The sequence below is a fragment of the Planococcus citri genome, chromosome 2, assembly GCF_950023065.1.
Source record: "Planococcus citri chromosome 2, ihPlaCitr1.1, whole genome shotgun sequence".
NCBI lineage: Eukaryota > Metazoa > Arthropoda > Insecta > Hemiptera > Pseudococcidae > Planococcus > Planococcus citri.
In genome coordinates, this window is record NC_088678.1 from 75048041 (window position 1) to 75074836 (window position 26796).

The 26796-nt window shown below is 32.9% G+C and overlaps 2 protein-coding genes across 3 annotated transcripts in view; one reads left to right on the forward strand and one right to left on the reverse strand.

The window, feature by feature from the left end:
* LOC135837740 (uncharacterized) overlaps window positions 1-26796 on the reverse strand; it is a 310851-nt gene that overhangs the window by 259073 nt on the left and 24982 nt on the right. The gene's annotated exons all lie outside the window — the stretch shown is intronic.
* On the forward strand, window positions 6440-10291 carry LOC135834169 (sex peptide receptor-related protein 2-like). Its single transcript, XM_065348007.1, has 4 exons — window positions 6440-7089; window positions 7214-7451; window positions 10054-10104; window positions 10166-10291. Exons 1-4 carry the CDS (start codon window positions 6440-6442, stop codon window positions 10289-10291), a joined length of 1065 nt encoding a protein of 354 aa, XP_065204079.1.

The window sequence follows — 26796 nt, forward strand, 5'->3', positions numbered from 1 at the left end:
CACAACTTTTCAGGAAAGAGGAAAAACAGTTTCCCTTTAAACGAGTAAATTGGCTTTTTAGACGAGTTTAGCACTTTATTTGGGTGGATTTATTCAATAAAAATGGACAAAGCGCGTTTTGGAACATTATTTTTTTTTCAATTGTTAGTGAATTGGCTATTTAGGCGTGTTTAACACCTCATTTTGGTAGGTTGATGATGTAGGAATGTGAGTTAATACTTCATCTACCAGGTACTGCTGAAAACCCAACTTTTATAAAAATGGACAAAGCGAGTTTTGAATATCACTCTTCAAATATTTTAATGGATGAATTTTTAGAAAAATTATTTTATAATGAAATGTGTAAGTATCAATGAATTGGAACATTTTGATAATCAAACTTGCATTCTAATTTCTCGATAAAATAATGACATTTTAATGGCCATTTGATTCAAGCCCCAATCACATGAGCCCTGAATAAACCCGAACCCAAAATTTCCTGGGCCCAATCCAAGCCCAAGACCTAATAAATTTTTGATTGAAAGCCCAAGCCCGGAAACCCGAAAAAAAATCGTTCGGGGCCGCATCCTGGCTTACGTTATTTTCATTTCACAAGTACATACCAATCAATTTCTATAAATTTAGATACTTGTGATTGAAGATATATCAGGTAGGTGAGGTATCGTTTTCAAATTCGAATTGATCGAAATTAACAGTTCAGCAGTTCAACTTTTAAAGGAAGTGACATTTACTTAATACCTATTAGGTACCTACTATTTATGGCTATAGGTTGTTCTAAAAAAAAAAAAAGTAGTTCTTACTTAAGTATCTCTAATGAGTAATGAGTAGATATTGTTTAAAAAAGGAATAATGGCAAAAGACTTCCGAAACAAATGTGTTACTCTTAACATACCTACATGTAAAGTTTTTCAGTAAGTAAGTATTATTTATTATTTACCTAGCTATTGTTCGCAAACCTGGGCACTCATTCTAGTGTTGCTATTTGTGACTAATTTTCAATTTCAATTTTCAGGATAGACGTATCGTCGGTTTCCAATACAAGGGTTCTATGTCCATGTTTTTTCCCCCAGGTTTTAAACGTTTCGGGTACGGTTATAGTAGGTCTTTATGTTTATTTTTTTGATGAGTACATACTTAAAGACCTACTATAACCATACCCGAAACGTTTAAAACCTGGGGGAAAAAAACATGGACATAGAACCCTTGTATTGGAAACCGACGGTATATAGAAAGACGGAGCAAACTATTTCAAGCCGTATGGGATTTCTGCGTTTCTAACATTGGCCTGGAGTGCACCATAGCCTTATTTCTGTTGTTAATAATTAATACGTAAGTGAGTAATTTTCTCATGTATAATGAAAGGAGGTGGCTTGTAGGTGATGCGTTGTGTTCAGTAAGGTTAGACTAACATGCATTTCATTATTTTATTCAATTTAATTTATTTTTTACCACAAACCATATGGAAATTGGAAATGTATCCAAAATAAGAGAAATAAGCCTATACCAACAAGTACAAGGATTCCGGATGAAGAGCATGAACTAGAAAGTATCCACGAGGCGGAATCGTTGGTCATGGCAGTTGATACTTTGATAAATAATAGTAACATCTGATTAATTGATTTAATAATACATAGGTACTTCTTGATTAACTTGTTGTTTATTTGTTGAAAAAGGTAATCCTTTCAGGCTTTCAGTTACAAATTTTTAGTGTTGGGCGCAATCGATTTATTTATTTTTCTGCAACGAGAGATGTAAGTAAGTATTCTTATTATACTCAGTAAAAATGATAGAAGTGTTTTCTACCATTCTACCTATACAGCTTCCAGTGTGAGTTTCGATTTCTACACGGATTTTGAAATTTCTCAAGAAGGTGTGTGAACGCGTGGAAATCAATTCGAACAGTTGAAAATCAAGTTGTGGCTTATTATCGGTCTATGTAGGAGGGGGTGGGGGGGTGGTTATTTACATTTGAGCTAATTTTCAGGAGGACGCCGGTTTTTCTGGCACAATTTTTCAAAATTACCAATTTTCTGTTTGTGGGGAAATTCTTGGAATTGTCAAAAACCGACCATCCAATACAAATTTTACAATATACTGATTCAGTTTGACATTCTCCATTATCATTAAAAATATTTCTGTCAAGAAAGAAGCACTTGAGGTGTCTGCTTGGAAATTGCCCCAAATGCGGATAAACTTGTTAAATATGTAGGTATGTAGATCAAGAATAAGCAGCAACTCGATTTCAACAGCCCAAATGAATTTCCACATCCTTTGGGAGAAATTTTAATATTTTGAAAAAGTGAGTAGGTATATCACACTAGCCGTCCATCTTCAGGTTTCGCATTGTTTGCCATTCGCGTCCTGATCTGGAATGCGGGTACGTAACAGAGGTCATTGTGGATTGGGACTCGTCACTGTCCAAGGCTCTTAGGCGGCCACTGCGGAGCTTAGGGAAGTCTCTCGTTGTTTTTGAAGTCTCTTGTTGTTTTTAGGTGAAGCCTCTCTGCCTCTCGTTGTTGTTAAGTTTCTCATTGTTTTCATTTTAAAGTCTCTCGTTGTCTGAAGTCTGTAGTTGTTTTTCGGAGTCTCTTCTCCGGTACCCTAGGGAAGCATTCCCATGTACAAAGTCTCTCGTTGTATTTGTAAATATGTTTATACATTATGTTTATGTGTTATGTACTTAATTATATGCTATCTGCTGTTGAACTGTTCCAGGTAGAACCACACTCCGCTTCAAACCTTGCTGTCTGGAGGCAAGACACCGTTTGTCGGTAGCCACCGAGTTTGGCCCACTGCTGGGTGCCTCTACCAAGGGGCAGAAGTGAAATAAACAAAAATTAATAAATTCAAATTCTCGGCATCTTCTCCCAGGGCCAAGGATCCCTTGTGCGAGTTGTCCCCGCGTGAGTTGTGGGTTTCAGGTTTTTGGGCTTGGGACTTTTCGGCCACGTCGGGTGAAGTGAGCGCGAGGTGGTCTGAGTGGCTAGTGAGGTTGGTAGTGGTGTTGATATATCGATATGTTAAACGATATATTGATATGAGATCCAATATCGACATATTGATATGGAAAATCAATATCGACGATATATCGTATCGTCAAAAATTGAGGGAAAATGCACGAAAACAGCCAAAAAAATGAGTAAAAATTGAAATTTGAGAGAAATTTTTCAAAAAATTTTTTTACTTTTTGACGTACCAATTTTTTCACAGTTGTTAGTTCGCAATAAAACATGAATGACTGGGTATAAAAATGGGAATAATAGGTGCTTTTAAAGCAATATTGAAGATATCGATATATCGACAATATATCGATATCTCTTGAAAAAATATCGTGATATATCGATATAAAATTTTTCTAAATATCAACATCACTAGAGGTTGGTGTTTAGGAGAAACGAGCAGTTTTGAAGTGCAGTATGATAGAAAAAAAAAAAAAAAGGCGCTCCAAAATAGCTCGAAAATGTGAAATTCCAAGTTATACAAGAACAATGAAACAGAAAATTGCGAGGAAAATTTGCGTTACATAATCATCCATTTTGTGCAGCAAAATGATTTCATGATATCAGATTACTTAGGTCAGATCCGGACATAACCTATATCTAATGTGATCACATCAAATACCACATGTCAAAAATTGCGTATTGTGATGACACATGTAGGCAAAATATATACGTAAAGTTAAAATCTGTTAAAAAATGTAATATCGGCTGGCGCCACACAGCCTCACAGCCATAAAAATATGACGCGTGCCGAACGTTGGTAAACCACTGACCACCCTTCCGAGTTGCTAATGTGCAACAAACGGTTCGTAATTGCAGTTATTGCACATTACGAACCGTAAGCAATTTAAGTCAAAATGTCTAAGCAATTTAAGTCAAAATGTCTTTTTAGCCAACCCTTTACATGATGATTTTTCCCTACAAATACTCTGGTGAGTCCAGGGTTTGGTATGATTCGGATTTCTGTCTTCTTGTCGTAAGACGTTTTTTAAGTTAAAGCTTTCGGTGTTAACCCTTTCGCTCCCGACAGCTGAGATGGAAAAGCTTCCTGTGGCCCAACCCAGTTTTTTACGTTTTTTGCCCTATAATGGTGTATAGAGATAGGATAATGTGAAATTTGGTCAAAAAGATGCTCCCCACCCCTTTTTTGACCCACGTCACACATGTGTGACATTGGGCAACCATAACCTAAAATTGAGTCACAATTATGTTTTCAGAGAAATAATAATTAATTTCGAGTTGAAACAATTTTATTTATGATTATTTTGGTACTGCAAATTCAGTTTTTGCAAAATACTTCTGTTTTACAAATAATTCAATCAGTTTCTTTTTTTTTTCAACACGTAAAAATTAGAAAAAAATACGTTCCCAGCTGTTATTATCAACTCGAAAATTACGTTAAAATCACTAACAGCTGTTTGGAAACATAAAAGTTACCATTCGAATCAAAATTGTAACAAAAAAAAAAAAAAAAAAAATCAAGAAAAAAAATAATTTTTTTTTACTGGATGTTGGTAACACTGCGTCGACCCAAACCACAAGAAGTCTTGTCTGGGTATACACTGCCCAATGGTGTACAACTTGAAACGTTTCGATAGCCCAATACAGATAAAATCGCCCTAGAAGAGAATGAAAACAATGTCACATATGTGTGATGTCGGGCAGTTGAAGACTTCCAGTATGTCACATATGTGTGACTTCGGGAGCGAAAGGGTTAAGCTTTTGTATTCTGTAAATACTTGTGTATATTCGAGAATGAAGTGAAAGTATTAATTATTCAGTTTGTCAATTATTTAATTGAAAAGGTCCATAAGACCCATTACAATTTGGCGCCCAACGAAAAAGAGCTTTGAAAGCTTTTGCGAATCAATTGAATTTTCGTGATTTTAAATTAAAAATTGTTTTTCTCGAAACGTAATTGAATACTTGAATTTTTTCGGTAAAATTATTTGAATTTTCGCGATTTCTAGTACACTTTCAATTGAATTTTTCTTCTCGTACCGAATTTGAATTCGTGAATTTTTTTCCTTTCAAAAACGTAATTGAATACTGGAATTTTTTTAAATCGAAGTTGTGAATTTTTTATCGGAGATTTTTTTGGTGAATCTCGACGAATTTTTACGAATTTTAACGAATTTTTGTGAAGTTTTTGTGTCCGAATCTGTAAAATTACAAAACGTGAATTTTTTTTCATCGGAGATAATTTTTGTAAATTTCAACGAATTTTTGCGAATTTCTACAAATCTTCCTGAAGTTTTTCATTTCCGAATCTGTGAAGAAGTTCTTCTTGGAGGACAACAGACGATTGTTTCCTGGAAAGTGGTTTTCAAGTCAATTTTTCAATTCAATTTACAAGGTAATTTTTCATTGTATATTATATTTTTATCTTATCTTCTCGGAATAATTGCTTCTATTTTTATGCTTTTTTGTGTTTTTTTTTTCAATTTAAAAATATGTGTGCTTATTTTATATAATGAACGCTATTATTAAGTTTTTTAGAAATCTTTTTTCAAAATCAAACAAAAACAAAAACGCTCCTTCAAAATTAATTTTTGAAAATTCAGATACTGAACTGTACTTTTACGAATACAAGAGAAATCATAACACAAAACCAAACAAAATACCAAAAAATACAACTAAAACTATCGACGTTGAGTTACAGATAACAAAAAGACAAACCATTACAGTACCAAAGTTAAAACTTGGAAGTCGCACAAAGATACGTACTTGTTTAGCTGTTTTGATGAATGAAAATAATAATATGTACTTGAGTGACTCTCGAGTACAAAGTGGAACTTTGAAATAACGTCCACAGCACATTTTTTCATACAAACAGCGCCTACCAACTCTAATCCTCGAATCCAATTCCTTTCGAATGAGTAATCTCAAAAATATGTTCCATTAAAATGTTTCATGCGGAGGAAATAGCCAATTCCATTTTCCCGGAAACTTGAAATCGTGAACTTATCTGCTCCAAATAAGTACGATTAAATAAATGTTTTCAAATTTGTAAATTTTTTTGCACTTACGTGTTCTATACTTAAAATACTTTTACAATCTTTTTCATTTTATAATCTCATTTTAAAAATTCGCGATTAACCGTACCAAACGGATATTGCGATATCAAAAATTAGTCATTGTTGATTAAAAAAATAAAAAAATAACCATTAAGTATAACAGAACCACTACATGGATGAAAATTAATCGCACAATAACTCTTTTGTGTGAAAAAGTTTCGCGTGATAAAGTTTCAAATCGTGAAATCTGATTTTTTTAAAAAAATCAAACTTTCAATAAATTTTTATTTATCAGTCGAATAAACTTTTATTAGTTATACGCGAAATTTTTGTCGTTTACGAGAAAAAATTGTGCAACATTAATTGATTGGAACATTCATGTAATTAAGTAGGTAGATCCTAATACCCAAACAGAAAATCAAGATGACGATTGACGAACCGTACTGTGCAGGCGCATTAACTGAAATTGGCGAATATTACAGGAATAATGTATACAAGTATGTCAGCATACCAATATGCTTCGCAGGCGTGATTTTCAACTTACTCAACGTATTGGTATTCACAAGGAAAACGATGATTTCGCCACCGAACCTGATACTCGCTCATTTAGCTTTCGTAGATTTTCTATGGTTACTAGCTTTTATTCCACAAACTTGGCTGCATTACGTTTTGCGGGAAAGTGACTTTGATTGTAGTCAAAGTTACGCATGTGTAGTATTAGAAACCTGTGGCGATACTTTTATGGTCACTTTTCAGTTCATATCAGCATTTTTGACAGTGCAGTTGGCTGCATGGAGATACATAGCTGTAGTACATCCGTTGAAGGAAAAACACTGGTGCAGCAGAAAAATTACTAGTAATTTAGTGCTTGCAAGTTACATATTATGCGTTTCATTGTATCCAGTATCGATATATTTGTCGCTTCATGTTACAACGAGCAACGAAAATCAAACGACGACTTTTTACATGGAAATAGACGAACAAAGTCCGATTCACTTCTCCACAGTGTTTGCTATACAAGGGCTAGTGTTCAGATTATTGCCAACTATTCTGCTAACGGGGATCACTCTTAAGTAAGTACCTACCTAATCATTTAATCAAAGCTCAAAGAGAAAAAAATACCTCTATCTCATATGATGTATACCTATATGTACTATCAAAGCTCTGTTTTTTCATTTTCCTTCATTTATTTTATAGACTAGTAGTTCATTTATTGAAAAGGAAATACCATCAAGAGCAATTAACTCAATCCGCAATCGTTCGCAATAGCACGAAAAACAGTAAAATGAGACAACAAACAAATAGGTCAACAGCGATATTATTAACAGTTGTGGCATTATACTTCATAGCCGAATTTCCGAAGGGAATAATGGCTGTACTGCACGGAGCTTACAAGCGAGATTCGGACTACAGCTGTTACTATTCACTGTTGGAGGTATTTGTAACAATAAGTCAAATCAATGCATCAATCACATTTATGGCATATTACATTTTGAGTCAGCAATTCAGAACCACATTCAAATCCCTCTTTCGCTGCAATCGTATTTCTAACCGAACACATACCCCAATTGCGAAGGCCAATACCGAGGAAATTGGCGCTGGTACAAAAACTGATGAAGTTTAAGAAAGGTAATTTCGGTACCAAGTAGGGGGGGGGGGAGATCAATCCTGCTGATGTTTGATGAGGGTTTTAATAACGTGGGGTCTATACCGTAATTTGGGGTGAATAGAATCAGTGCGGGTGAATAGGATCAAAAAAGTTTTGAATATATGTGTAGTTCAGCTTCTTATCGCTCAAACAGACTGGTTCGACCGGAAATATGACCAGCTGATAAAATACCAACACTAGGATAACTTGCCTCGGAGCTATGGTGACTGTCTCGCTGACTATATAAACCTTATCAATGTATCTTCCAATGTTACCGCGCGACGAGTAAGTAATTTAATTCCAATTTTAATTGAACATTGCATCCCTTTACACATCATTCTTATGAAAATGATGAAGGTCTTCGAATTTTTTTAGCTTAACATGGTATAAAATAAAATTTCTTGATTTGTTGGGATTGAAAAACGACTAAAAGAACTTTCACACTTGTAAACTCAGATATATCACGTCTTTTTGACCCTATTGATTGATTCGGGCACAAATTTTCAAATTTCTCCGACCCCCAAAATCAATTGGTAGTGTTTTCGAACTGTTCTGAAGCCTCCAGAAAAAATTTTGATTTTGAAGTTTTGTAAAAATTGTCATGCAAAGAAGCTTTGTAAAATTCCTTGCTCATGAACTCGGATTCTTTGTTTTTCTAACGCTCTCAATTGACCCAAAGTAGGGCCCTACTAGAAAATGGTTTTCACCATTTATCGTGCGTGCACACGCTATGTATAGATTAAATTTCACATAATTAGGTATATAGATATTTATTATGTTAGGGCTAAAATTAAGTATGTATCTAACTAAGTAACTACTTCATAAGTTTTTGTAAGCAAATTAATTTTTTCAAAAATACTGCGTAAAGTGTATTTTTTAAAACATATTACCTATATCTAATCCTTGTTGTGATGGCAATTGTGGCAACGAACTTGACCACAATTATTTTAGAATTGCTTTCTACAAAATTTACTGGAGGCACCAGAATTACTTGAAACTGATGGTTGAATTGATGAAGTCATCACTCAATATTGCTTCATCTCACTTGAAAAAATAAATAGGTTCATTCATGCGTAGAAATCATGAAGAATCAATCACAACCTAAACGCAGTTTTTTTTTCAAATTTTAATTTTCAAAAACTCGCTTTATGAAAAATTATTAAAATTAAATGTCCAAAATACCCTATGGGCTATGATTTAACAAAGGTAGGCATAATTTCTGGTTCCAATTGATCTCGAATATGGTGTTGTATTATGCCGGCCTTGATCGTGAACCTGCTATGGAATATGTAGGTACCTATCTAATAAAGGACGAGCTGGTGTCATATTTATAAACCTCAATGCCTACTACATTTATATTTGAAACAAAATAATTATGACAATGAAGAGAATGCACTAAACCAATGTTCAAAAACTCGTCAGAAATTTTAATAAAGAAGTTAAACATCTAATTTGAAACTTATTCATCAGTTATAATATATTGACGGGTTTGATACCTTTCCACTTTTTGCAATTTCCTTTATTTTTTTCAACTGATTTCTCTGATTCAATTTTTTTAAACATTTGATTTTTCCGATCATATGCCCATCTTCATTTTCATAATTTTTCCGATGCATTTTTTCAAAAATCTTATTTTCTGTCAATTTTCATATATCATTCCATATGCCCTGACAAATTTCTTAAAAATTTGTCTGAATTTTTTTTCCATCTCAATATTTTTTCTTATTCTCCATTTTATTATTTTTCTTTATGTTATTTAGTTATTTGTCAACGTTTTACTTGTATTTCATATGCCCTTCCATTATATTTTTTCGAATTTTCTCCGACAAAATTTATTGCATTTTTTTTGTGATTCTATTGTAATTTTATCGACTTTCTGTTGAATTTTCAACTACACTTCTTACGACGCATTTTTCCTTATTTTTCTCATTTTTTACATATTTTTACCAACATTTCCTCACTGAATGCCCTCAATATGCCCGATTATCCGAATTCCAAAATCCATTCTAGTAAATTTCAATAGTCATTTCAAATTTCAATTTCTTCAATTTTTTCTCACCTGTCATAATTTTACATTATTTTCACACCATCCAAACCCATATGTAGTTCGAAACCCAGTGATATTAACGTAAATTTCCAACCTATTTCCACATCCATTTTTTCCTGAGAATTTTTCCTACAGTTACCTCACACCATTTCAACCACATCCCGAAACCCTGTAAATTTAACGTAATATTATGCCAATTTATTTTAAAATTTTTCGCAACTTTTCCGCAATATTGTAACTTGTTTTAACCTCTTGTACCCAGTAATTGGCCCATTGACTTTGTTGATATTTTTGTACTCTTGTGATTTTTTTCTTGTGTTGTATTTTGTGTCTATTTCATAGGTATTTATTGTTAACTTGATTTGGTATAATAACGCGTATCATAATCCTCAAGTAACCTGTCTAATCTCTATAGTCTATTACATTGGCTATAAGGTGTTTATTATATTTTCAGGTTATTCTATCTAATAAATTCTATTCTATACCATTACACCCTGTACAACAAAGGTATAAGCATTGCAATGCTCATATTCCATATTTTCTCACTGCTGTGTACCAAATAACCAAAAAACCTGTATAGGGAAGCCTTAGGTAAGGTACTAATATGTATTTTAATGGATGAATCTTTAGAAAAATTGTTTAACAATGAAATATTAATGAATTCGAACGTCATTTCGATAATCAAACTCGCCTTCTTATTTCTCGATAAAATAATAACATTTTAATGAACATTTCATTCAAGCCCAAACACTGAGCACTGAAACCCAAACCTAAAATTTCTCGGCCCCAATCCAAACTCAAGACCTAATGAATATTTTATTGAAAGCTCAAGCCCCGAAACCCGAAAAAAAATCGTTCGGGGCCGCATCCCTGCTTACGTTATTTTATTTCACAAGTACCTATAGGCGCTCAAATTCCGCTATAGGTATTTACAAATAAGTGAATTAATTTCTAAAATTAGATACCTACTTCTGATTGAAGAGATATATCAGGTAGGTAAGGTATCGGTTTCAAATTCGAATTAATCAAAATTAACAGTTCAACTTTTAAAGGAAGTGACGTTTACTTAATTGTAGGTATACTTAATTATGGCTACCTAGTTCTAAATGAAAAGAAAAGTTGATCAGTGAGTATATATTTTGAATTGTCCAAATCTATAAAATAAGTTTCAGAAATCAGGACTGATTGAAGAGATATTAGATAGGTAAGGTATCGTTTTCAAATTCGAATTGATCAAAATTAAAAGTTCAAATTATAAAGGAAGTGACCGTACCTAATTATGGCTAGTTCTAAATGAAAATAAAACTAATTTAAGTAGGTATGTAGTTCTTATCTCAGATACAATGAAAAAATTTCAAAAATTATGAAAATGAATCACTCACAACTGAATGTAAAGTTGATCAGTGAGCATCTTATTTTGAACTGTCAAAATCTATAAAATATGACATGTGACCAATTAACTATTTCTGTAATTAGAATTGAATCAACATCGCTCGATTCATTCATTTCTGATCTTCAAATATGTAAACGTTCATTTGAGCGAACATATCTATGTACAGTGTAATTTTATTCATTCGAAGTTAATAAATTCTATCTGCAGTTTGAAAATTTTTTTCTGCATCATTCATATTATACCCTTCTTTCGACGAAAAATTTTCAAAAATCTCTATTAATGACGATTGGTGCTGTCTCTACGTGACCATTCCGCAACTTTGAGAAAATTTGGCCGGAAACTGCCAACGATGAAAATGTTAAACAAAAATTGCAAGTGAGCCTATTATAAAGAGGTCAGAGGTGATGAAGGCGAACCAAGTCTCACCCCCCTCCCACGTTAATCACTTCGTCAAGCCTCTATTAACAATCACTATGAAAAATTCACTTGACAAACAAAAACAATAAACACACACAATTCCAAAATAACTTATCAAGGGTACAGCGAAATATAATAAATGACTCGTGAGAGCTGGAACACTTTTGGAGGTTAACCATTATCTCTAAGACAATTTTTCCAAGTCAATACCATAAATTAATATAATGGTGTAAAAACATACTTCCTGAAATTCGATGATTTCAAAGATCTTATCTACAGTTACCCTTTCACTTGTACAATTTTGAAAAGAATACAAAGGATAAAGGTTGATTTTCCAAAATTGAAAAATTGAACAACAGTGTTAAATTTATGAAAGAGGAAGATGACTTGGGACATGAAAACCTTTTACCTAGGTACCTAAAATTTGACTTTCCCATGATTAATTTCCAGAAATTTTCATTTTGGAAACTTTTCGGAAACTTTCCAGAAAGTTCTTTAAAACAATGAGGTAGGCCATAGGTACTTATTTTTTTAAATGTCAGCTTGAAAATGTCATTTATCAATTACAACTGATAAAATAATAATTATTTTTAAAATTTTTGAAATTTATATCAATAAATCAATGAGGTAGATGGGTAAGTCAATTTATTTATTTTTTCATGTATTTTCATTTTTTTTTTTTTTTTTTTTTTGAAACAGCTAGGGTCATTAATGTCTCAGAGTTGAGCATTTACACTTATGCTTAGTATGCTCAGCGCAGGGCGTTGATAACAAATCAACTAGCTAAATCAGTTTATTTAAACAAGAAAGGACTCACACAACATGAATGATTCTGTAGGCTAATTTTCAATTTTTATATTGAGTGTAATTGTAGATAATATTTATTTTTTTAGGAGCACATCTGCACCCCAGAAGCATTTAGTTAGGCAGGTAAAAGTAAATGAAACTCTGAAAGGAAAATGTTCACTTTGTAAAATGAAAAAAACCTCATTTTTAATTTGATTAAATTCCTGTTTTTTTTTTTTTTCAGTTTACTCTAAGACCACCTAAAATTAATTAGATTATTCAGATTTTCTGGATGTGGCGACTCAAAATCGGGTAAATTCGATGTCAAATTACTCCTGAAAATTCAGCAGGTGAAAAATTACGTCTTCGTTTTAACATGCTAATCGCACTGAATCAGTGTATCAGCGATGTTGGTTGTGAGGACTAGGTCCATAGAGCAAGGTACTAATATACCTACTGAAAGGAATGTTGTGCAATTGTGTATCATATAGGGCAAAACGCGCATTTCAGGTTGCATACATACACCCTGTGAATGGTAGGCTAAACCTTACAAGTCTATTAGCTGTAAACAATGCTGTTCACTTCTACTTTTCAGCTCGTCAAGTCAATTTCCTTGAGGAAGACTTTCGCGGATTTCAAAAAATGTAGTACCGTTGGAACGGGCACAAATTTCTCTATAATTTAAAGCCATAAAATAATGAGGTCCTCGAGATGGTTTAAAAGTTCTGCCACTTCAAAGTGCAAAGCTGACAGAACAATGAGTTGAATTTTGCCGCATTTTTCTGCTTTTCAAGTCAATTTCCTCAAGGAAGACCTTTGAGGATTTCAAAAAATTTATTACCGTTGGAAAGGGCACAAAATCCTCTACACTTTAGAGCCATAAAATAATGAGGTCTTCGAGTTGGTTTAAAAGTTCTGTTGCCTCAAAGTGCAAATTGAACAGACCAATATGTTGAATTGGCTACCTTTTTCAGCTAGTTGAGTGAATTTTCTCAAGGAAGACTTTTGCGGATATCAAAAAATTTAATACAGTTGGAAAGGGGACAAAATTCTCTACAATTTAGAGCCTTAAAATAATGAGATCCTCGAGATGGTTTGAAAGTTTTGGCATATCAAAATGCAAAGTGGACAGAACAATCACTAGCTTGAAGCCAATGAAGCCTACAGAATGTAAGGGGAATCAAGTGATACTACCATTTGTACACCTTGTGACGTCAGGGCGTTTTGCCCTATTCATTTTTCAAAATTATTCATGATTTAATGTAAGTGGTATTTCAATGCCTCAGTAAATCATGAAACAGTACAATTATAATACTGTATAATGATATGATTTTCTGTAACATGTAATTGAAATTGCCTAAAAATATGTGAGATTGCAATTTAGTAAGTGTTTCTTTTAGTATGAATTTGTGAATTGAAGTTCTTTGAAAAATTGGAGCAGTACGTTGCAGTTACGAAAAAAGTTGCCCGAGAACCCTAAACCGCCATTACTTCGATATATAGGTATTCAAACATATTGAAACTGATGCATCAGTTTCAATATGTTTGAGCAAAGGATATAGGCAAGGTGTTATTTGTGTTTCATTTTCAGAAAAATGTTGTTGAATCACACTAGGCAATGGCAAAGTTGTTGTGGGGGTGAAAATGGGCTTAATCGATACTTTGGACCCCAAAACAAAAAACAGAGTTGGGTTTCTCAATTTGAGTAGTATTTGTGGTCAGGAGAGATGATCAAAGTTGCAAAAATGGCCGTTTTTGCCCTACTTCATGAGGTTTGTAGCGACATCAGTATTGTTTTTCGAAAAAACCACGGTCACATTCGGATTCTACGCACTTATTTAAGTGAATTACTTTCCCCGATTTTTGATTTTTGAAGTTTCAAGCGCATACGGAAGATTTTTATTTGTACAAATATTTTAAAACTCGGAGCCCGCGACGCTGGCGTTACTCCATCACTTCCATGGTAAGTACATACCTATTGAATAATCGTAGTACCAAACTAAAAGTGTAAGTTTGTATGCTTGTACATAATTATTATGAATTTATTAATATTATATAGTACCTACCTAGTACCTATATTATAGTTATTAAAAAATTGGAGCAGTTTTTGGATATCACTGATATATTTCAAAAATATTTAAACAAAAAAACTCAAAAGAGTAAATTCCTTCGAAAAACTGAAAAATTCTTTTCCCCTCTGAAATTGAAAAAATATTTTTCAATTGGGAGAGTATAAGGAGGTGTCTACTTGAACCATGTTATCTGATACAATATAAGGATCCATTTTAAACGAAATAATCGGTAAGCAACACTGGACTCTTAGAAGTAGGCCTTTGTAGTTAGTTAGGAACATAGGAACCCAAAATACCTATTAGTTTTTAAATTTTTGTTAAGAGATTGGGTACTTGTCCTACTCAAGAACTTGAGAAAATACCTACTAATATTTTAATGAATGAATTTTTAGAATAATTGTTTTACAACGAAATACATATTAATTAACTGGAGTATTTTGATAATCAAACTTGCCTTCTTATTTCTCGATAAAATATTGAATGAATGAATGAATAAAAGTTTTATTATTATTCGGTTCAGCACAATTTAGCGCTATTCACAAATTTTACAAATAGGATACTTATTTCATTCAAGCCCCAAACACTGAGCCCTAAAACGCAAGCCCAAAATTTCCCGGCCGCAATCCAAGCCCAAGACCTACTCTCTAAATTTGAAGCAGTGAAATTTCACTGCTTCAAATTTAGAGAGTAATGAATTTTTGATTGCAAGCCCAAGCCCCGAAACTCGAAAAAATCGTTTGAGGCCGCATCCCTGCTTACGTTATTTCATTTCACAAGTACCGATTAATTTCTAAAATTAGGTACTTCTGATTGAAGATATATCAGGTAGGTAGGTATCGTTTTCAAATTCAAATTTATCAAAATTAACAGTTCCTTATGGCTCACCCATGAGTCAATTTCACCTACTATGAAAATTCGACCCGAGGATTTTTCACTCCCTATACCAGCTAAGTTACATATACGCTTTTATCAAGTACAGTTATATTTTGTCGTTAAATGTAAGTATGTATCATCTGTATAAACGTGCATTAAATTATTCTGTCGGGCAATATCTTAAATTTCGTCGTTCAAAAAATTTTTTTGTCTTTGAAATGTCCTTCTTTCGTCGTGAACATGATCATTTCTGCAGTTGTGTCAAAAAATCACACCCATAAGACGTATTAATAGCACAAAAATGGCAAAAACATGAGACAAACGATAGGTACCAAGCACTGGACAAGTTGTCATATAGACGAGTTCAGATTTTCTCTAAGTATGCAAAATGGCGGTTCTACGAGATAATTTATCAAGGCATTCGATGTATGTACTTGATAAATTATCTCTCACACCTAACTTGTTTCTTACTTTTTTTTTGTACAGAACGGACGTTTTCTGTTCTTTTATTTCTTGTATAATTTTTCTCATTTTTTCAATGTTTGATTTTGTTGAGTTACCTATAATACTTCAACTAAAGTTACTTCAACTTTAACTTTCAAACAATTTTTGAACTTTTACTAATACTTATTGAGTTTATAACATTGGATATTTAGATTATTCAGTTCGCGATCATTTCGTTATGTTTGGCTGAGTTCCAGTTGAGTACCAGCACTATGGTGTTGGTCTTTTGACCTCACCTAGTGTGACATGGGATAGGTTGCGAGATGTATGCCTTTGACATGTCTTTGGTGAAGATTTCCCCTATATTTTAGATTAATTTTGGTCGATATTTCGCCAAATTCCAAGTCATCTATCGGCACAATTTCCGACCAGTTTTTATGATTTGGTCAAAAAATCTCTCTTACAGCCTGGATTTTTGTTTTTGTTTTTTGTTTTTTTCATTTAATGGTTAAAGACATTTCTTCCACAAAGTTTTAATTTTTGCTCAACTTCTTACAAATTTTTTTGAATTTTTTTCAAAAAAATTCTTTTGACTCATGTTTTTTTTACTCATGTTGTTGAATTATTTTGAAAAAATTTCCAATTTATATTCATTTGTTTTGTTGGAAATTGAAAATTTGAGCCTTTTCAAAGCTTTCATTTTTCAAAATGATTTTTCTACAAAACATCACCTTTTTTTGAGTTATGCATAAATCGATTTTTTCTGAGCGAGTCATTTCAAAAGTAAGTATGTTTCTATCAAACATCGCCAATGTATTTAAATGTTGCAGGGGGAAAATTCCAAGAGATAAATTTGTTTACCTCGATCGTTTGAAAATAAAAATCACTCGAAAATTATTCACTGCTGATAAAAATCAAGATAACTAATAAACAACTCCAGACCAGCGGCGGGTAGCTGAGATTATTCGCAACGTACGACTCGTACATATGTATAACGATCTACTCTGAAACAGTTTGGTGAATCATGAGTTGAATTATGAACTCATCTACCTAATAACGAACCCCCGCCGCCAGTAATCAACAGTGCTAAGAAATTTTTTTTCAAATAACAATTTATCTTCAAAAAAATTGAGGTTAACAACGTGTGTTCATTTTACGTAAGTATCTTCTGACACTATTCGGGTGCGCGAAAAAATATGTTTTAGTACGTAGATTTGTATTCATTTTAATTAGTATGAAAATTGTGTTTTTTCATGACAAAGCCCAAAATCACACATGGGCCAGTAATCGACACACATGTTCCAATTATCGACAATAACTGTACCAGTGATCGACACAATAAAATAAACATGTAAACCGTTTTTCGAAAATTGATTCAAGTAGGGAAAATCAAACCATGCATTGAAAGTTGAAACTTTGGAGAAATGAAATAATAAAACCGTGTTCACAGCTTTAATAATTTTATGATTTAGGTGGAAATATCCGTCTGAACTGAATAGGTATGGATTGAACCAGTGATCGACAGGTTGTTTCAATGTACCTACGTAATTTTTGATTTTTTTTTTGTGTTAGAATGGCTTAAAAGAAATTGTACATATGTATTTGAACTTCATTCGAGTAAAAAAGTAATGGAGCCATTCTAAAGCAATCAAAATTCAAAATTGAGTGACATTTGCATTGAAACAACATGTCGATTATACTGGTATGAAATGCATTCTTCAACATCCTACCATTGACAGTTGATATTTTCAATTATCATCTAAATATTTATTAAGGCTTTCCAACCATCAACATTTTTCCGATTTTTTGAAGTTGGCAATAATGACTACAAAATTGGCACTACTGTGTTCTAAAATATTCTAAGAGCATAAGTGACACTCGATTATGTCAGTAAATAATTTTTTTCAAATTTGTAAGTTTTTTCGCTCTTACACGCTCCATAAAATACCGTTATCAATTTTTTTAAATATTTTATCTTCATTTTAAAAATTTTCAATTTACTGTACCCAACTGATATCGCGATATCCAAAATTAGTTATTGTTGATTTTTAAAAAATACGAAAAAGAACCACTACATGGATTAAAATTGATCGCACATTAACGTTGTTCGCGAAATCTGTTTTTCTTTTCTTTCTTTTTAAATGAAACCTTCAATGGATTTTCATTTATTAGTCGAATAAAATTTTGAAGGGTTCCTCATTCGGTAATTTTCACAATTATACCGAGATTTAGGTACTTTGCTAGAAAAATTGTGCAACTTTAATCGGAATATTCATGTAATTAGATCCTACCCAGTCAGATACCCAAGATGACGATAGAAGAACCGTAGGTATTGTAGAGTCACATTAGTGGAAATTGGCGAATATTACGGTGGTAATGTACATATACGAGTATATCAGCACACCAATATGCTTCGCAGGCGTGATTTGATGATAAAATTTAAAATTATCGCTAGAAAATTTATTTCAACAATAACAAAAAAAGAATCAACCAAAATCACCATTACCATTAGAACAACAGGAATCTCCGAAGAATTCAAAATTACCTAGGTAAAATGATTTAATATTCTTCAACACTACAATAAAAGGCAACACTGTCTATTATTATTCGAAGAATTGGGCGATTTTCAAACATCGCTTGTCAGCACCATAAATGAGATTTCGATTTTTAGCAACACTCTCCCACCAGATAGAAAAAATATTCCAGCAGGGAAAATCTCGATGCGTATAGGTAAATAAAATATCGTAATGGAGACTATAGATTTATTGCATTCCTGTGAAACTTGTAAAAAATGATTTCCCTTGTTTCACAGATAGAGAAAATTTGAATGCGCTAAGATTTTCATGATTACCTACTTACCTAGGGATGTGCATTTGAACCAGGTAATGGTAACAAAGCAAGGACATCAGACCATCATGTTGAACAGCACAGTAAACTGCAGATGATATTGGTATCATTTTGTCCATCATTACCATTATTACGATTGATACCATCCATAAAAACAGTACCCTCGGGTACGTATCCAATCTACAAAACCGACCCGCTATAAGCGAGTAGAAAATATAGAGTTCATAATTATTCTGTGTTGCTCATTTTCGATAGTACCCAATTCTCTTACCGCAACCCTAAATTCAGAGTCAGATTGTTAAATAGAGGTACCTAATTTATTCTACAGTTGGCAAGTAAACAAATAAGTTAGGTAGTACATAAGTAGGTAAGTCTCAAGTAAGCATGCATTTTAGGGCGGATCAGCTCCCCCCCCCCCAAAAAAGTCGGTGGATTTGGACCAAATTCAGCAGAAACGTTCATTATGAGTTTTAGAAATCCAAGACCACTTTTACGGTTCTATACTGAGTGGTTGGAAATTTGCAATTCGCTTAGGTATTTTTGGATAAAGTAACGTTTTAAAAATTTTTTCTTCTCTAATATCTGGCATAAAATAATGAAAGATATCAATTGCAGTTCAGAAACTGAAGACATTTTTTTTTTGCAAATTTTTGTAAGCAAATTAATTTTTTTTAAAATACAGTGAAAAATGTATTTCTCGTAACATCTAACTATTGAATCTTCGTTGTGATAGTAGTGACAGAATTGTTTCTGGCAAAAAGTAAAAAAAGATTATCTTTACATATCAAGATGTTCTTTCCCTTTCTCCAATTAAATTATTGGGCTGAACTGATGAAGTCATTATTCAACCTGGTTCATTTTGCTTGAAAAAATGAACATGCCCATTGCCCATCCATGTTTGGAAATCTTGAAAGATCAATATTACAACCTAAACACATTTCATTTTTTAAATTAAATTTTCAAAACCTCACCATAAATTCCAATAAAGAGATTAAGCATCTAAAATTTTGAAAATTATTCATCTCGTATCTAACTAAACAAAACAATAACGGAAACGTGTCTCTATCATTTCCCATCAGATTCGTAAACGCGAGTTCACTTTATCTTATCGTTTTGTATGTAAATATCGCAATCTGGTGATTTTTGATAAAAATATGGATGAACAAAATACGCCTAGTCCGGATCAGCCAACTTATAGAAGTCAGGTGAGTCAATTTATATGTATCTATTAACATAAAAGAACAAAGAACTCTACATGAATGATTCTGTAATTTTTAATTTTAAAATTGAGTGTAATTTTATTGTAATAAATTTTGATTTTAACGGCCCCAAATTTGGGAGAGAGGGGGCTAAAATCAACAAAAAAATTTCGGGAATACGTTTTATTTCAAATCACATTTTCAACCGAATTCCAAAATTCGAACTGATTTGGTTCCATACAGGGGGAGATATGCCCCAAAAACAGACTTTTGGGCCCCCTCCTTCAAATTTGTTTAAAAAATGAACCGATTTCGCTCATCTTTGTTTTAAAATGTTTCTTATGACATGTAGATAAGATTTATAAAACATTTAGAATTCAAATTTTTTTAGTTTGAACCTAAAAAATTAAAATTTGAAATTGAAAGGATTCTTCAATGAATTGTAAACCCCAAAGAAAATATCCAACTATGCGAGTCCGGATCAACATAATTTAAATAAGTTTCTAGAGAAAATAAATCCTGAGTTCAGCATATGTATATGGATAAGCTATGCTCAGTGCTGGCATCAACAAAAAAATCAATGAGGTTAGTTAATTCAAACACTAAAGCACTTTAGTAACCAGTAAATTTTTTTTCTGAAACGGGTTCTTCAGTGAATTGAAAACCTCAAGGAAATTATTAGGTACTCAACTATAGAAGTCAGGATCAAGATAATTTAAATATGTTTTTAAAGAAAATTAATACCAAGGTTAGCATATACATTTACACTATGCTCAGCCCAAGTACGATTGATACCCTAACAAAATCAATGTACAAAAAATCAGTCAGGCAAGTCCGTTTATTTAAACATGAAAGCACTCTACGTGAATGATTATGTACGAGCAATTTTCAATTTTTAAATTGAGTGTAGGTAATTGTAATATGTCCTTTTTTTAAGAGCACATCTGCGCCCCAGTAGCATTTAGTTAGGTAGGTAGAAGTAAATGCAACTCTGAAAGGAAAATGTTCATTATGTAAAATTAAAAAACCTCGTTTTTAATTTTATTCAATTCCTCCGTTTTATATTTCAGTTTACTTGAAACCCACCAAAAATTATTAGTTTATTTAGTTTTTCTGGATGGGGCGTCTTTAAATCGGGTAAGTAAATCTGATGTCAATTCACTCCTCAAAATTGAGAAGGCAAAAAATTACGTCTTAATTTTAACATACTAATCACTAAATCAATGTACGAGTATGAGTGACATTGCTTGTGAGGACTAGGTCCATAGAGCCAGTACATATAGGTACCTACTACCTACTGAAAAATGATAAAGCGCGTTATGTTAATTTTCCAAAATACATGCACCCGGTGGTAGTGGTAGATAACAGAAATTATTGAAAGAAACGTACTGCTTCGGTGTAAGTGGTATTTTAATGCCTCAGTAAATCTTGGCTGCGAAACAGTAGGTGGGTACAATAATTGTAATATTGTACTTGCATTTAGCTAGGCAGGTAAGTTTACTCATAATAATCGAGCAGGCAAAAAATGACGTCTTGGTTAACATGCTATAATCACTGAATCGTTGCATCGTCAGCAATATGAAGAGTATATTATGTCAATTTTTTAAAATTTATGATTTAATGTAAGTGGTGTTTTAATGTCTTAGTAAATTGTGGCTGTGAAACAGTACAATTTGTAGTATTGTGTGTACCAATAATGAATAATGATGATTTTCTGTAGCATGTAACTCAATTGCCTAAAAATATGTGAGATGTTTGCACTTGCGATGCAATTTAGTGTTTCTTTTAGTGTGAATTTGTGAATTGAAGTTTTTTGAAAAATTGGATGCAGTTGTATGTACTTAGGTATGAAAAAAGCTGTCCGTGGACCCTAAACTACTGCTTCGAAGTTTACAAGTTCCAGAATAAAACTGATGGGTGAAAAACTAATAGTAAGTATAGGCAAGGTGTTATTTGTGCTTTATTTTCAGAAAAATATTGCGGAATTACACTCGGCAGTGGCAAATTTGATGAAAGTTGCAAAAATGGCCGTTTTGGCTCTACTTCAAGAGTTTGTAGCGACGTCAGTATTGTTTTGCTTGAAAAAAACAAGGTCATTTTCGGATTCGGTACACTTTTTTTAGTACACTACTTTCCCTGATTTTTGATTTTTGAAGTTTCAAGCGCATATGGAAGATTTTTATATGTGTAATACATATTTGAAACTCAGAACGCATGATACTGGCGTTACTCCACCACGTAATCAAAGTAATACGAAACTGTGTTCAGGCGAAGTTCAAATTGAATTTTTCATATTTAAAAAAATTAGTCTTATGTGCTTTGTAACAGTGTGATCTGGAATAATTCAGATAAGTACGTGGAAACAATGATGATGAATGTCTCAAGGGGATGATAAAAATTATTCCTAAGGGGGTGAATAATTTTGGTATGTCGGATAGCTCATACACCTATCTAAATCGCTCTAAATGACACTGTTCATCTCACATTTAGACTCTCTCACTCAATCACTCACACTGATCAAGGAAAAGAATCGAATAATTATACTGATTTATTGCAATTAGTTAAAAATACAACATCATTTGCATAATTATTCAGGTAACTTAAGCCAGTTGTGCCATTGCAAGGTGGCTCACCTGTCGTAGAAATACTTTTTAAAGGTATTCCTTATACCACGTACTTAAGTGGTAGTTACTAGGTACCGAAAAGACAAGTATAATAAATTACACTTTCTATACATTAACGTGGAAAAACGTAAAGATATTCAATGGTTCTCGGGGCCATTGAAAGACAAAGAATTCATTGTAATTACGATTAGGTAATTACAACCAATTCTAGGAGGGCAAAGGAGATCGTATACAGTCTAACTTCTATAGATGTATGTACACGTTTACTGTCTCTCCCGCGGTCCCCCAATAAATAAGACCTTTCGCGACCGCAATAGTTTTAGATACACTTTTGTAAGATTGACTTACCTCAATATCCGGAATCATTGGGCAGTTTCGAGTAAAGTAAGGAGAAATACCTTGACACCATCGCGATTAAACGAACTTATATGATGAAGAGTTAATAAAAGGAAGAGATTAATTAAATTTACCATCAAGAGATGGTTCGATAACTGAATAAAGATTGCGAGGTCTTGGACCCCAAGGGTTGCCAAAGACATTGCCACACTGCTGGCCACTCCGCGAACAAGTGAAGAGAGAGCTCAGACGATCCTCGGATCTAACCTCAGATCGTCCTAAGCATAGTTCACACATTACTCACTAGAGGGAGTACCCTCTCGAAGTATATACCTACCATAATCTTCACATAAGTGAAGAGTACAGTATAGACCACCTCAAGGACATATCACACCTCGGGAGTTATAAAGTCACATCTCAAAAAAGTGAAATTTTACAGGAGAGTGATTTTCTTTTTTTAAAAAACTTGATTAATTATTTTTATCAACTTATAAATAATAGTGAGGAATCAATAGCACCTCATTTTATAGATCTGGTATCCTACCTTCATTTAGCATAAGAACACTTTGAAAAATAAAATCTTAAAGAGGAAATATATTTCAATGTTTGGAAAACATTTTGAGTTGTAACCTTTCATTAAAGTTGATGTGGAGGCGAAAGGAAGCGTCCAAAAAAAATTTTATTTTATCAAAGTTGTAGAGAATTAAATTTCCAATCGACATAATGTCGTTAGTTTTTTTCTAAAGTGCTTAGTTTTTGAGTTTTTCTCAAAAAACTAAAATTTCATGATATGTGCAAATTCATTTTTCTGAAAAGTGATCAATTTAAAAAAATTTTTCCATTTGGTATAAACCAATAAAAAATGCACTCCTTGTGACTATTTCTAACTGACAAACATTCAAAACTATCAAAACTATTTGTTAACACTTTGTATGTACGAAATTTGCTCAAAAAAGGTGGAGTTTTTTGAGATGTGCCCTTATAACTCCAAACAACTTGCAATGTTGTTGAGATTTTGAGTTAGGCCATTTGCGCTTTTTACAAGATCTAGATGATGTACCCAACTCAAAGTGTAATTTTTGGTTGAGGGGGGTCATACAAACCCCAAAAATGCAAAAACATCAAAATCAATTTTTTTTGAGATGTGACCTTATTACTCCCGAGGTGCGATAATATTCTTATAATATTCCCTCAGGCGGTCAGGCCATAACTGCTCCTTACAGCTTGAAACTTCAAATATCAAAAATCAGGGAAATTAGTTTAGGTACTTGAATAAGTGTGTCAAATCCGACAATGACCTTGTATCTTTTTTTTTTGCAAAACAATACAGACATCGCTACGAACTCTTGAAGTAAGGCAAAAGCGGCCATTTTTGCGTCTTTGGCAGTCGCTCCTGACCACAAAAACAACTCAATTTTAAAAAACTCACCCTGTTTTTTGTTTAGAGTCCAAACTATCGATTAAGCTCATTTTCAACCCAAACATAAAAAAAAATCAAAAAAAGTTGCCTAGTGTTACTTACCAATTACTCGTATGTATCATGACAATGGTTGAAATTTCAAAGAAATAATGAAATAACGTTTGATATTTCAGCGTCTTAATCAGATAAAATGTTAAAAATTAAAGTATTTTATGGCATAAAAAAATTTAAAAAGTGACAAAAAGCTGCAGTAATTAGAAAGCTTGTTCAGAATGAAAAAAAAAATATATCAAAGAACTTTACGATCAAAATAATAATTGAAAAAAAAGAAAACGATTGAAGAGGAGTTTGAAATTCAATATTTATCGTATAAAAATGATACGTACCTAATAATAAAAAAACGTCGAGCATTATTTAGAAAATGAAAATTTTCATTTTGTTAGACAAGGAAATATAGGTAGGTACTGATATTTTCAAATAAGTAAATTGCGTACCATAGGTACTTTACACATTCAAAGTTGATTGTAAGTATGTATGCTTGTATGTATGAATTTTAATATTGTACATACCTAGTTATTGAAAAGTTGGAGCAGTTTTTGGATATCACAGATATAGGTATTTCAAAAATATGTAAGCACAAAATAACTCAAAAGAATAAATTCCTCCAAAAAACTGAAAAACTCTCTTTTCCTTTGAAATTGAAAAAATATTTTTCGATTGGGATAGTAAGGAGGTGTCTAGCTACTTGAACCATGTTATACCGTACAACAATGACCCATTTTAAACGAAATAATCCAAAATACCTGTTAGTTTTTAAATATTGGGTACCTACTTGTACCTACTAAAGAACTTGAGAAAATACATATCTACCTACTAATATTTTAATGGATGAATTTTTAGAAAAATTGTTTTACAACGAAATACATATTAATGAATTGGAACATTTTGATAATCAAATTTGCCTTCTTATTTCTCGATAAAATAATGACATTTCAATGAACATTTCATTCGAGTCCCAAACACTGAGCCTTGAAACCCAAACCCAAAATTTCCCAGCCCCAATCCAAGCCCAAGACCTAATAAATTTTTGATTGAAAGCCCAAGCCCGGAAACCCGAAAAAAAATCGTTCGGGGCCGCATCCTGGCTTACGTTATTACATTTCACAAGTACATACCAATCAATTTCTAAATTTAGATACTTCTGATTGAAGGGATATCAGGTCTAGGTAACGTATCGTTTTCAAATTCGAATTTATCAAAATTAACAGTTCAACTTTTAAAGGAAGTGACGTTTACTTAATATACCTATTCGGTACCTATTTATGACTAGGTAGTTCTAAATGAAAAGAAAAAAACAAACCACAATTTAGTTCTTATTTAAGTATTTCATAATGAGTAATGAGCAGATATTGTTTAAAAAAGGTATAATGGCAAAAGACTTCGGGAAGCAGCGGTTTTAGCTCTCAACATCTACAACCAGTAAATACACCTAAATGTACAAAGTTTATCAGTAAGTAAGTATATTATTTATTATTTACCTAGCTATTGTTCGCAAACCTGGGCATGCACTCATTCTAGTGTTGCTATTTGTGACTAATTTTTAATTTCAATTTTCAGGATAGACGTATAGAAAGACGGAGCGAACTATTGCAAGCCGTATGGGATTTCTGCGTTTCTAACATCTGCCTGGAGTGCACCACAGCCTTATTTTTGCTGTTAATAATTAATAAGTGAGTAATTTTCTCGTATAATGAAAGGAGTGTAATGACTTTTAAATTTAATTACCTACAGTAAGTACTGTACGTTGATGTTAAATCGAGGAGTATTTTATATCAGATAAATAATATTACAACAAAGAAAAAATCACACTATTTCTATTGTGCCGAAAAATCACACCCATAATACACTTATTAATGTCACAAAAATGACAAAAACATATGATACACGTAGGTATATATAGCGATACCAAGCACTTCGATTAGGTATGTAGGTACCTATAGTCCAGTCATTAAAGACCAATTATGTCCCATCTACTGGAAAAATTATTATCAAACAGGTCTTTCGCAGATATTGTTCACAGAGGTCCCCTCAACAACATACTGAAAGTCCTGGCCCCTACGGGGTCCGGAACCCCCTTAGAGGGGGGTGGAACCTTCCCCAAAAACAGTTTTTCGCCATTTTCTCCCCCGCATTGCATTTTAACGAAAAATATGTACTTATATAAAAGAATCTACGTCAAATTTCCGATCTAATGATGTATCAACTTTTCTTGTATGTTCAAGGGGGGCGGAACTGCGACCATTCAAATGTGGGGGGTTTTCTGAAAAATACATAAAGGCTATAGGCGCCTAAGAGGGGTGAAATGGTCTCCGAAAACGTTCGAGTTGATATTAGCATGGAAGGTAGGTACCATTGAGAAACTTCCGCGTGGAAAGTTCCAGATCCACACCCCCTCCCCATTTTGGGGAACCCCCCTTTTCTGATACTTCCATAACACTTTTCTCAGCCCCATTTAAACCGATTTTGAAAATTTTTCAGTATGTTATGTATATCCTTAGTAGGTATCCCCATAAAAATTTTCAACTCCCTCCCTTCATATATACCTCTCAAAATGATGTAAAAATGTGTCTTAGGGAGGGCTGGGGGTAAAATGGGAATTTCGGGGAAAATAACC